General features: G+C 29.8%; 1 protein-coding gene across 1 annotated transcript; it reads left to right on the forward strand.

Annotated features, from left to right (window-relative positions):
- The first annotated feature begins 1,826 nt into the window (after positions 1-1,826).
- On the forward strand, positions 1,827-4,152 carry LOC110635657 (WEB family protein At5g55860). The gene is made up of 3 exons (XM_021785081.2): positions 1,827-2,069; positions 2,144-2,291; positions 2,391-4,152. The coding sequence occupies exons 2-3, from the start codon at positions 2,181-2,183 to the stop codon at positions 4,059-4,061; spliced, it is 1,782 nt and encodes a 593-aa protein (XP_021640773.1). The 5' UTR covers positions 1,827-2,069; positions 2,144-2,180; the 3' UTR covers positions 4,062-4,152.
- The last annotated feature ends 8,635 nt before the right edge of the window (positions 4,153-12,787 follow it).

The following is a 12,787-nucleotide window of genomic DNA, read 5'->3' on the forward strand; positions in this document are numbered from 1 at the left end:
TATATAAAATGTATTAATCTATATATAAAAATTTAATCTGATGATAAATATACTCATCTTTATATGAGCCCGAGTTTTAATAGGCATACTCTAATATTAAATTGAAACTTATTACTCTAAGAGATTTGATTTTTATAGCATCTCAATTTTATTTATTTAGGCGTTTGAAACATTTTCGTAGGAGATGAAAGTGATGGTATTTGTGGCTGAAGTGCATTTACAGCATTCATCGTGCTTCTCTCTACTTACCTTTTAATAAATCTGCTCACATGCTTTGCTTCAAATCATTTTAAATTTTAATCTCTTATGTTACAAAATAAATATTAAAATCAAAAGAATACTATGATTATAATTGAATGAAAAATATACTCTAAAAGTCTTGCTTTGATCATGTATTCCTTTATAATTGATGGGTAATGAAAGTAGGGGTGAGCAATCGGTTCAAACCGAACCGAACCGAACCAAACCGAATTAAATTATCAAAACCGAACCGCCAATTTTAGAAACCGAACCGAACCGAAATTAGTGAAAAACCGAATCAAACCGAACCGCTTTAATTCGGTTCGGTTCGGTTTAAACCGATCAGTTTGATTTTTGATTGATTTTTTAATTTAGACTTGATTTTCAAGTTATTTGGTCTAATTTTAACTTTGGTTTGAACCTAATAACCATTAATCAATGAAATTAAATAATTAATATATATAAAATTAAATATAATTCATAAATTTTCCATAAAAATAAATTAATTCAAAAATCGATTCGGTTCGATTTAGTTCGATTTGACTATATAAATCACTATTCGGTTCGGTTCGATTTTTTCTCTTCAAAACCGAACCGAACCGAAATAACCGAAATTTTTATAAATTAAAACCGAACCGAACCGATTAACTTTTAAAACCGAACCGATTGAACCGAATTGAATCGGTTCGGTTCGGTTTTTCGGTTTGAACCGTATTGTGCTCAGCCCTAATCCCCTTTGGATTTTAAAGGATTTTCCTTTTCAAAGTGGCGCTCCCTCCTTCTAACTTGGTGATTAGATCTACCTTATCAAGGGATATTAAATATACGCAATTAAATATTAGGGCAGAGATGGAGATCTATCCTAATAAAACTCTAACTACCCATTTCTCTAAACATGGCATAATCATGTTTAAATTAAGAATGAAATTAACTTAATAATTATTAAATTAAATATTTATATAAAATATATGAAATTAATTAAAATATATAAATATAAATATAAATATAAATATTTAATATTTATTAAATTTATTCTTATATGAACTCGAGTCTACAGCAACCAATGTGTACAACAAGTAAAAGTTGTTTGATGCTTCAATAATAATTAAAACTATAATGAGGTTGAATTAATTTTTAAGACAAGATAGACAAAGACAGCACAACATATAGAGGCTATCCTCAATGGAGACAATCTTCAATAATGATAACAGCTTGCCTTTCATGAACTTTTCCATCCAATTCCAGGCACCTCACGTTTTCGTTTTAAGCCAATATATTAGTAATTATTCGAGTAGCTATTCTTATATTTATAACTATTTTGAAAAATAAAACAATTTATAAACATTAATAAAATTAATGAGCATCAAATGTGATTTGAGTTCATGAGATTAACTTATGTAAATATAATTGGATTCAATTCAAAGACAGATTTTTCTTTTAATTATTATAAACGCGTAAAATGAGAACATGCAAATGGAGAATACAATTTCATACTAAAAGATATGTACCATGCAATTGCACGAGCCCATTGGGCCTATTTTTGTGTACACTCGGCCACAGGCCGAAAGCAACGGAAATTCGAAAGCACAGGAAGTCAGGAAAGAAACAAAAACATTGTTTCCTTGCAACAATCAAAGATTAAAGAATGAGAAAAGCTGTTAACTTCAAATTGATCACTTCAAGGCAACGTAAGATTCATCGCTGCACCTTGTACTGTTTTCAATTCTGACAAAAACTTACCCTCTTTGTTTTCTCCAGCAAAACATAGCTTTCAGATACAATCTTTTATTTTCTCTCTCATTTTCCAGTTTTCCAATGCACAATTTCAGGTATCTTTCAATTCTCTATTTTCCCTGGAATCCTTTTTCAACTATGAGTTTAATGCAGTTTTTATCTGTTGCAGATTGGCTCTGGCTTGGAGTTTCTGAGGGTGCAAAAATATGGGCGAGATTGATGACAAACCTATTGAACCTGTACAGGTTACACTGCCCTTGTTTGGAGAGAAGACTGAACAAAGGAAACACCTGCCCGGCAGTAGCAGCAGCGGTGATGTGAGATTTTTAACATGTAGAAAATTGAAAATATTTACTAATTTTTTATTAAAATTTTTATGAAAATTTTTTATTCTATTGTTGATCTTTTACCTTCAGGAGATGGATAAAGAGAGAGATTTTGAACGCCTCCAAAAGGATTTGGCCAATTACAAGGTGCAGCTGGAAGCAAAAGACCCTGCCTACTTGCAGCTGTTACATAAATTGGAGCACCACCAGAAAACAGCCGAGGAACTTTCTGCTCAGCTGAAGAATTCCGAGGTTGAGAGAGATGTCTACTTAGAAGAATGCAGGGAAGCTAGATTTCGGATCGATGAACTTGAGGCCAAGGTAAAGGAAACGGGTGATCAACTATTAGAATCTGGAAAAATAAGGGAGCAGCTTTCACATGTTTTAGGTGAATTGAAGGCTGTGCAAGGAGAGCTGCTTAGTATGGAAACAGAACTTGCTTCTGCCACAGAAGCAAAGCTCAAGGCCCTGACGCAAGCAGAACTGATGGAAACTGCTGCCAACATGGAAAAGGAGAGAGCTGAAGAGCTTCTAAATCGTGTCATCGACCTCAGTGAAGCTGCTTTTCTGTCAAAACAGGCTGCTCTTGAAGCCGAAAAAGATAAGTGCACAGCTTTATCTGAGATAAAGGAGGCAGCAGAAACACAAGCTCAAGCACAAAAACATGTGGAAGACATGAAAACTCAACTGGAAATTATGCAAGAATTGGAAAATCAGCTAAGGGCCAAGTCTGTATTCATTGATTCGCTGCAGGTGGAACTTAATCAAGCAAATGAACTACTTAGTTCATCTGACAAAGTTGTTTCTGATGTCATAAATGATTTGAACCAGCTAAAGGTAGATCTGAAAGGCAAGGAAAAAGAGAACTCTGATCAAGCAATTTATATTGGGGAATTGGAAACTGAAATGAATCAGTTAAAACTAGAACTGAAGAAAACAAATGATGAGATAACTCGCTTGAACTGCGATGTTGAAATGCTCACAGATGAGCTGGAGAAGGTAAAAACAGAAATGCAGGAAATCAAGGAAAGAGAGAATGATGAACAGATTGAGTTAGCATTGCTGAAAGCTGAGCTTCATAAAGCAAGGTCAAAACTTGCAGCAGCAGAGGCAGCTGAAACAAGACTTGGTAATGTTAAATCAGGGTTATATCTTGCAGTTCAGCAGCTAGCCATCGAAGCAGAAGAAGTGAAGAAGGAAAATGAAAGGTTAAAACAAGGAGCAGATATGGCTGCAGAATCCGCTGACCTTGGCCTGGGACATGAGAACTCTTCTCAGGCAGAAGAAGTTATTCAGGCAAATGAATCAGGAGCAGAAGCTGGAAGGAGAAGAGGTGAGAATGATCATAACATAACAATTTCACTAGAACAATACGAGTCCTTGATAAGCAAAGCTGAAAAGGTCAACCCATCTGGAAAAGAAGACTCAAATAGGTTAACTACATCTGAGAACAGCAAAGAATTGGAGACGTTGAAGAAGGAATTGGAAGTTGCAAGTGCGAAAGTTGCAGAGTTCAGGACTCGTACAGAACAGGCTATTACGAGGGCAGAAGCAGCAGAGAAAGCTAAATTAGCAGTTGAAGGTCAGCTAAGGAAATGGCGAGAACAGAAGCAGAGGAGAAAGGCTGCATTAGCTGCACTTCGGGAGGAATCATTATCCAGGGAGTTTGGTTCTTCCTCATATGACAACACAGTGAACACACCAACAAACTACCAGCCACTGGGTGAGGTTCTAAACATAAATTCTAGTCTTTGGAAGTAAATTTTTATATAAAACACCAACCGTTTGATGATTTGCTTGTATTAATGGGCCTTGTAATCTTTGATGGAATGGAATGGACCGACATTCTCGATCTTGATTCGCTCCCCTGACAGAAATTAAGGCTCCCCGAATGGAACCCAGTAGTATCATTTTCCGTAAAAGTTCGGCCCAGATTAGTAAGGAAGTTTAGCCCAACAGAAACTATTTCCATTTCCTCAGCTATTCCTTCGCATGCTTGATTTATTATTATATATTTAAGATATAAATAGTAAAATTATAAGTTTAATAGGTAAATTCCACCATCATATAATTTGCATCTTAACTCTATAATAAATCGAGTTTAAATAAAAAAGTCTAAAATTCAATTGTTCTTATTTTCTAAACTACTCTCAAGAATAAAAATAAAAAATTATAATTTTCTATAGAAATTAAAAAAAAAAATCTTATACTTAATAAATTTATAATGATTAATAAATATATAAATTAACTAATAAAATAATAATAATAAATATAAAATAAATTTACATATCTTATAGTATAAGTGATTTTTATATATAAATAATGTCATCACTGAGTGATTTTAGCAAAAATCAACTAACCACGTTGATTGATATCAAAATTTTTGGTCTTATCATTTAAGCAGAACTGATATATGGAAGTGCGAAGGAGCATCGATAAATAGGGACAAAATTTTCCAAAAGTGCTCAATGCCCCGTCAAAGTTTGTGTGTGATTCTTCCAAGCAAAAGAAAAAACAATACACTGCAACACGCTACTGCTGGTGGTCGAAAAAGTCCCAAAGTCATTGGTCTAAATTTTGCATTCTCGTGATCTTTAATTTTGACTCAAGCCCAACCAAACTTTGTCACGTAAGTGAAACATTTTGCAAATCAGATTCGTCAATTTTACGTACTTGTGGGGTTTCACCCACTACATCACAAATTGGAAATGCTTTTGCATGTGAAGCATGTGTTCTTGTACCTTATTTTTACTCTCACAATTAGAATGTAACAACAATTTTCATTGGTTGAGTTCCCACAATGTAAAAGCTAGTGATCTCTTTTAAAAAATTTCTAATATATAAAAAAAAATTAAAAATTAAAAGTCTACACAATAAATAGGAAAGTATTTATCTCATTTTCTTTTATCTAAATTTTCATTGTCACTTTAAATAATATAATAATAATGTAACATAAATAGTAACATTTTTTTTTAAATTTAAACGCTGTCGTTTTATTCAAGTTATCTGGAATACGCGTGAAAATAAATTAGTTGTTCTAAACTAACCCAAACGAGGGGAGAGGGGAAAGGTTAGGACCATTAATGGTTTAATATAATGATATAAAAAAGGATTTTCAATATCATATAATGGATTTCACACGCCACACTTGTCTACATATTGTGCACACATGCCTTTGCTATATTGACCGAGACTTTATTAAACCAGCTCCTAATCACTTTGATTATTATTGAATTTTGACTCTAACAACAACGATAGTGTTGTGAACATTGAACCCAAAACTTTGATTCTTAAATTGTCAATAATGCATTGATGTTAGCATGAACCAATTGATAGCCGCTAATAATTCATTTCTACCTAAGATGGTACTAAGCTATCGTATTAAATTTATTAGTTTTCAATTCATGATGTATTTGGATAAAATGATAAGATTAAGATGTATTGGGTTAAAACTCAATTATACCCTCTACTTATTAAAAAATTTCAATTTAGTATATATTTAACTTTTTGTCTAATTTAGTTTAAAAATTTCAATTTAAACTAAATTCACTCAAAAAAAAATAAGAAATTGAGTTTATTAATTTTTGAGTTTAAAAGTTTTTATTTTTTATTTAAATAAAAAAATAAAAAAAATTAACTAATAAATTTTAATTCTTAAATTAAAATTTTAAAATAATTTAGATAAAAGAATTAAAAATTAATTAAATTGAATATTTTGCCAAGATGTATTTGGTCTTTAATTTAATTGTAAATTTTAATAAAGAGTTGTCATATGATTTATTAAAGTTGTTTTGTACGTGTTGTCCTGTTGGATTTTAGCTGTTATTTTTTGCATCTGGCAGAAGTTAACATTAATGTAAACATTCTCATTAGTGGGCCATATGCCATTATTACAAGTATCGTGTTATTACTGCAAGAAGGGATCCATTAGAATACCGAAAAGAGAAAAAGATTATATTATTATAAAAATTTATTTTAATTGATTCTAATAGTTAATTATTTATTACAATTTCAAAGCAATCTTAAATGGGGCATATTTAATTTGACCATCTTTATTAGTATTATTCTTAGTGTTTTTTTTTTAATTATTATATTGTATTCTATTTTAATAAAATAAATTAATTAATTAAGTTTGACTGATCTCTTCAACTCCAAAGATTATTTATAGTCTATAGCCTCCTAATTTTAAATGCATATGCATTAAAAAAAAAAGGAAAAAACAAGGATTTCAATTGGATTAGTTTTAATTACGGTGGTAAGAGAAGCGATAAGAACACCCCAACTAGAATTAGCTATTTCACCCATAAAAAATAAAATTTTATTATACAACGGTTGACAATTTGAGCAATCAATTTGACTATGGTTTCCTAATGATTAGTACTTGTTGATGGTGACATCCCCACGAGTGATGGGCTAGTTTCCCATGCCATTAAGCTATATTCTAGGACTTGATGGATGCTCCACATCTTTTCTCCTACGCCTCTTGATCTTATTCAATTTGGTCCATTCTGATTAAAATGACAATATTTATATTTTTTAATATAAATATATAATTGTAACAACAAATTACTTATGTGTCTCATTCTAAAATTATAGGAATTAATTTAGTTTAATTCAGTGACTAAAAATGTATTACTTATCTGAAAATTTAGATTTAAATGTTAATTCTCTTAAAAAAATCACAAGAAAATAATATATCTAAATAATTTATTCATGCAAATTAAATATCTATATTAAAACACTTTTAGATGAGATTAGAGTTGTAATTCTAATTCTTCAATAGTCATTAAAATTTTTTTTATTTAAATATGTGATATGTTATGCTCCAATTTGAAGTAGTATTTAAATAAAATCATCATAATAATAACAACTTTAGAATTCGATCGTTTACCTTGCAAGTAAAGTTCACCTATTGATTAGTTGTACTATAACTTTTTTAATATTTTGTAAATTTTATTTGATTGAGTTTCTTTTAAGTTATAAGAGATAATTAGAGTTATATTTCAATTTTTTAAGAATCAATGAATTTGCAATCAATTTATTTATTATGAGAGGAATAATAAAAAAAAATAATAAAGGAGGGTGGGATAGTGATTAAGGATTCCATTTCTAGACAAGAAGCAAAGGTGGTTGTTGTAGAGAAGCAGCGTAACAACTCTTGATGGAAAACATCATTTTCCTTTGACTATACTTACAATCAAAGGGCATAAGATTTAATCCCTAATGTCATTTTCCTATGGGCATTTTGTGTTTGTTGGGTGGGGACTTTTCTGTTGTTTTTTATGCGTTATTCTCGTCTGATTGCTTCATCCATTGAATTTTTTTTTTTTCAAAGTAAAAATTCATAGAAGGCCCTAAGTGGGCAAAGTTGTGACATCCCTTACCCGTCTACAGTATAGTCGAGCAAGATATGCCACATAGTGTATCGGAACACATTTTTTATCTCAATTATTTTTATCCTTCCTTAATTTATTTCTTCATGGTTATAAAGTGCAATTTGTGAAATTTGACTTATTTAAGTCATTTATTGAAATTATAAATTTATTTGAAGTTCCGAAAATTTTATAGAAAATCTGTCAGAGTACCGGCTAAAAATGAATAAAACAGTTTTTCAGAACCTGTGAAAAAGACTTCCAATACATTTTCAATCATTCTCAAACTCCATTATATCAACATAATCTCAATATTTCTCAACTATTTCTCAAAAATTCTTCTATTTATCATTTATTCATTTCACATGATAATCATGTATAAATTATAAATAAATACTACATTTTCATTTATAAACACAAATTACAAATATTTGCATTAATACCAAAATATATTACATGAGTTTCAACTATACATAAGAAAATAAAAGTTTAATTACAAAATACAAACAGTAACAAAATACCAAAATGGGACCTAATGTCCTACCAATGCACTGTAGTCTGTGAGGTGACACAAATACTATGCAGAACTGTGAACGGCCTCACCAAGTCTGTGGTCTACTAGACTCTCTGTCAGTTTCTTCGGAACCTACGCGTTGCAAAAGCGACGCGCTAAGCATAAAGCTTAGTGGTGCCAATAATACAAGAAAATATAATATGCAAATAAAAGTAAAAGAAAATTTCCTAGTTATTGTGCTTATAAGAAATAAATAATTATTAACTTATTATTTAGTCGACAGCTAATTACATCTTATGATATTAACTCTTTCTAGTATTTATTAATCGTTTTCTTAATGATTTTGAGCCTCTCTTTATTGTAATTATTCTTGTTATTTATCTTAATATTTAATTTCCTTACTTCCTTTAATAATCAATTTAATTACATTTATACTTTTCCATACCCAAGTAACCTATACAGATTGACCGGACTGGATAAACGGGTAAACTAGCACTGGGTACCAGTTACCTCCGCTCGTCACACCATCAGTTACAATGTGTCTCCCAATGTGCAGACAGAATGGCTAATAAGCCATAAAAGCAATAAGGCATAAAGTCAAGTACAACATCATGATCAGTATAGCCATAGGCTATCATATCACAGAATGGCATGAAACTATATGCAGTACTGCTATCAAAACCCTATTGGCATGGCAATCTATCCAAACCAATCACACTAGGCCTACTAGGGTATATTAAAAAGTTATTTCTTGAATATTTGTACTTAACATGTAAGGTTACTATTCATTTAATTATTTAAGTCAAAATATTGACTTTTTCATATATAATAATTACATGAGTTTTAATCACATAGATTTACCACATTTTGGTTCTCAAAAGTGTTGGCATTAGTTGCCAATCACTGCAATGGAGTATAAATCAAAATTTTTAGTTTTGGGTGCTAGAGTTCACTATTCCATTAGACCATTCTACAGTGAGAATTTGGCCAAGTGTTCTCAATCAAAGTTGTTTTTTATTGTGTCTAGTTATATTTCACTTTTTGAATCACCCCATTTGGAGTTTTCTATCTCAAGTTATGGCTATTTCACCACAACTGGTCAGATTGCCTTTACCCAGAATTTTTAGGCAATTTTTGGTTCTAACAGATTTAGTAGTTCAATTTTAGCTAGCAATTTCATTTAGTTAAGTCCAGAATTTGAGTTTGTGTTCTAAATTAAAGTTGTTCTAAATTGTCTAAGCTTTTCATTGATATAAATTTCATGTCAATTGGACCTTTCTACACTGAGTTATGACCAAATGAATGAACACTGTTCATTTGGTCATTTTGCCCAAGCAAAATTGGTGTTACCCAAATTTGGTCAATTTTTAGGGCATCATAAATTTATTTTCTGGACAGGGTTCCTTCATCAAAGTTGTGCCATTATGTGTCTAATTTCATGTCTAATTGGCCTTACACCAATTGAACCTACACAACTCAAGTTAAAGCTATTCAACCTTACTGGACTCACACCTAGCCCTGCAGGTCACTCAAGGCAGCACCTCTACCTTCAATTCCCATGGCACAATTCACTTCAATTCCTACTCAAATACAACCAAATGGTCATTAATTGACCATTAGAATTTTCTTTCACAAATACATGAGCAAAATCATAATTTGTTGCCCAAACCCTAGCCCTAAATTTTGCTAAGTTCCAATTTCTTACACCAAACTCATAAATTAATAATTGAAGTGATACATTTACATCAACGGCAGCCTATACACTCCTTTAAATCAAAGAAATTCATCACTACACTAAAATTTTCATGGCTGCCGAAATTTTAAAGGGACTTTAACATGCCTATTTTTCTTCAAATTTCACATTTTCTAGCTTAAATTAATGTTGTCACAAGGAATATAAGAAAAAAATAAACAAAAGTGGCACTAACCTTGACTTAGTCACTTTTCAAAACTTCAAAACTTCAATTTCTTCCTTTTTTTTTGCTGTCCAAAGCTTGCACTAAGTATGAGGATAAGTTTTTGTGAAGAGAGTAAGAGATTTTATAGTGAAATGGGGTGGGAATCAAAGCTTTGAATGAAGAAATCAATGGAGGAAGAAATAAGTGGGTCTTGGCCAGCTGAACAAAATGAAGAAGACAACAGAAATTTGGGTCAATTTTGTCTCTTTTCAATAGTTTAATAAGTGTTTATCTAAATATGATTGGTGGGTGATTTTAAATGACATCATTATGATGTCACAATTCCAAATTTCCTTTATTTTCTTTCCTTTTATTTTCTATTCATTTTCAATTAAATTTTTAGCAATATTTATTCACATTTTATGTCATAATAATTATTTACTTAACTGGACAAGTCGGCAAAAAATTATCTCTGAAGACGAAATGACCAAAATGCCCTCCATTTTACTTATTGAGCCAAAATTATCTGTACCAATTGAAAAAATTTTCTAAGCCTTTTCTTGGCATCCTAATGTCATAGAAATCTCAATGACTCTTCTTTAGAGTCCCAAAAATTATTTCATAAATTTTCTCCCGGGTTTAAGGCTTATAACTGCGAACACCGCAACTTCCCACTGGATTTCCCATCACTAGGGCACCGGCTCATTTAACTTGGTTATATTTTATTTCTAAAATTTTTCCTAAATTTTTCTTATAATTATTTGAGTTATTTATGACTCCTCACTCTAATCTAAATATTTTTCCAGACGTTCTAGCTGTCCGGACCAACACTAGTCACCTGAACAATAGAATATACGAAATGGCTACAGTGAGGGTATTACAAAAGTAGAAATTATAAATTGTAATGTAATTGAGTTAAAGGGTTTCATGCATTTATTCATTTATTTACATTTTCAACACCAAAAAATAATATTCCATTATTTATCTTATTGTCTAAATTTTAATCCCACGCGATGGAGAGTTTCAATTCCAACCCTTTCAAAATTAATTTTACTTTCATACCTAAATAATAAATTTTAGAAAAAAATAATTATTTAATCTCTCTAAGACTTAAAAAATAAAGAGACTATATAAGAAATAAAGATGAAAATATTAGATAATTATTGAATTGAGACAGATAATGTAAAAATAAAAATAAAAACTAAATTATTACAACAACTTTTAGGATTAGAAGATTTTGAGTTTGAATTATAATTAAAGTTAACTATCAAATAAATAAAAATAAAAATTTTAGAGCACCTTCTGACCACTATCACTAATTATTTTTTAATCTGAGATAAATTTTAAGAGTTATCTCTGAATTTTAAAATTTGTAACATAAATATCCTTAAACTTAATAATGTAATATAAAATTATCTAGAGTGTGAAATTTTGCAAAATAAAATTCTTTTAACCCTAATAGCTAGTTTACAACATTGGCGTGGATAATCTAAAACAACATTGACGTGGATAATTATTGTTATTTTTCAAAGGTAAAATCCTCTAATCAACTACTATATATTTGATACTTCCTTATTCCATGTTATTGAGATTCTTTCATGATTAATCTGTAGGAAAAATAATAATTGATTTTGCCACTATCATCCACATCACTACTATTCTAAACTGTTCATATCAATGTATTATTTTGTAAATCTGTTATTAAAAGTAAAAAAAAAAAAATTTATTTACATAATTTTTGAAGTTTAAAAAATTTAATAACTCTGTTACAACCCCTTAAAATTAATGATAGCTATTGAGATTTGATTAGTTTACACGGCATTTAACTAAAACTGCCAAAACAGCCTTCTCAATGTCATTAGCCACAATTTCCCCATAAATTAACAATTGCCTGTTCTTAAAAATCTCCCCCTTGAGATTATAGGCAGACCCACCTGTTAATAATTTCTTGAAAAATACCTGAAACAATTTAACAAATTATTCAAACAGGTTAATGAATTTTTTCTCATCCTTATTAATTAAAGTTTGATTATATTAAGTTATAATTTATGATAATGACTATGAATACATTAAATTAATCTAAAACAATATATTTTTAATTAATATAATTTAAAATTTAATTAGATATTCATTTTATAATTTAAAATATTTAACAAATTATTTCTTCAAATGCATAAATTTAATTTCGAACTTAAAATAATTAATTAATCATCGTATTACTCAAAAGCAGCATATATTAATTAATTATTTATTTAATTTATTTATTTTAATATTTAAATATATATTACTCTAGACTTATGTTTGAATTTTTACTTTTCAGTTTTTTTATTAAAAAATATATAATAATTAATTAAAATGAAGTTTCGTCGAAATTTCTAAACGTGCAACTTGAGTTCATTGTGGCTGTGTCATTACCGTACGCATGGCACTTAATTATCATTTTACAAACGGTTTAATGAGCATTTTCCTTAATTAATTAAATGAGTAATGAGATTAATAATTTTTCTTAATTAATTAAATTAGGAGGATCGTCTAATATAATACAATATTTTTAGTTAATATTTTAATAATTAAATACTTATTTTATAATAGAAAAATAAAGTCTTCTCCGCATTTTTCAATCTTTATTTTTTAAAAAAATTCTCATGCTATGATCTCATCATGGTCGGCAATTAAACACATTTTCTCAAATTTTATATTTGC

The sequence above is a fragment of the Hevea brasiliensis genome, chromosome 17 (assembly GCF_030052815.1).
Source record: "Hevea brasiliensis isolate MT/VB/25A 57/8 chromosome 17, ASM3005281v1, whole genome shotgun sequence".
Taxonomy (NCBI): Eukaryota; Viridiplantae; Streptophyta; class Magnoliopsida; order Malpighiales; family Euphorbiaceae; genus Hevea; species Hevea brasiliensis.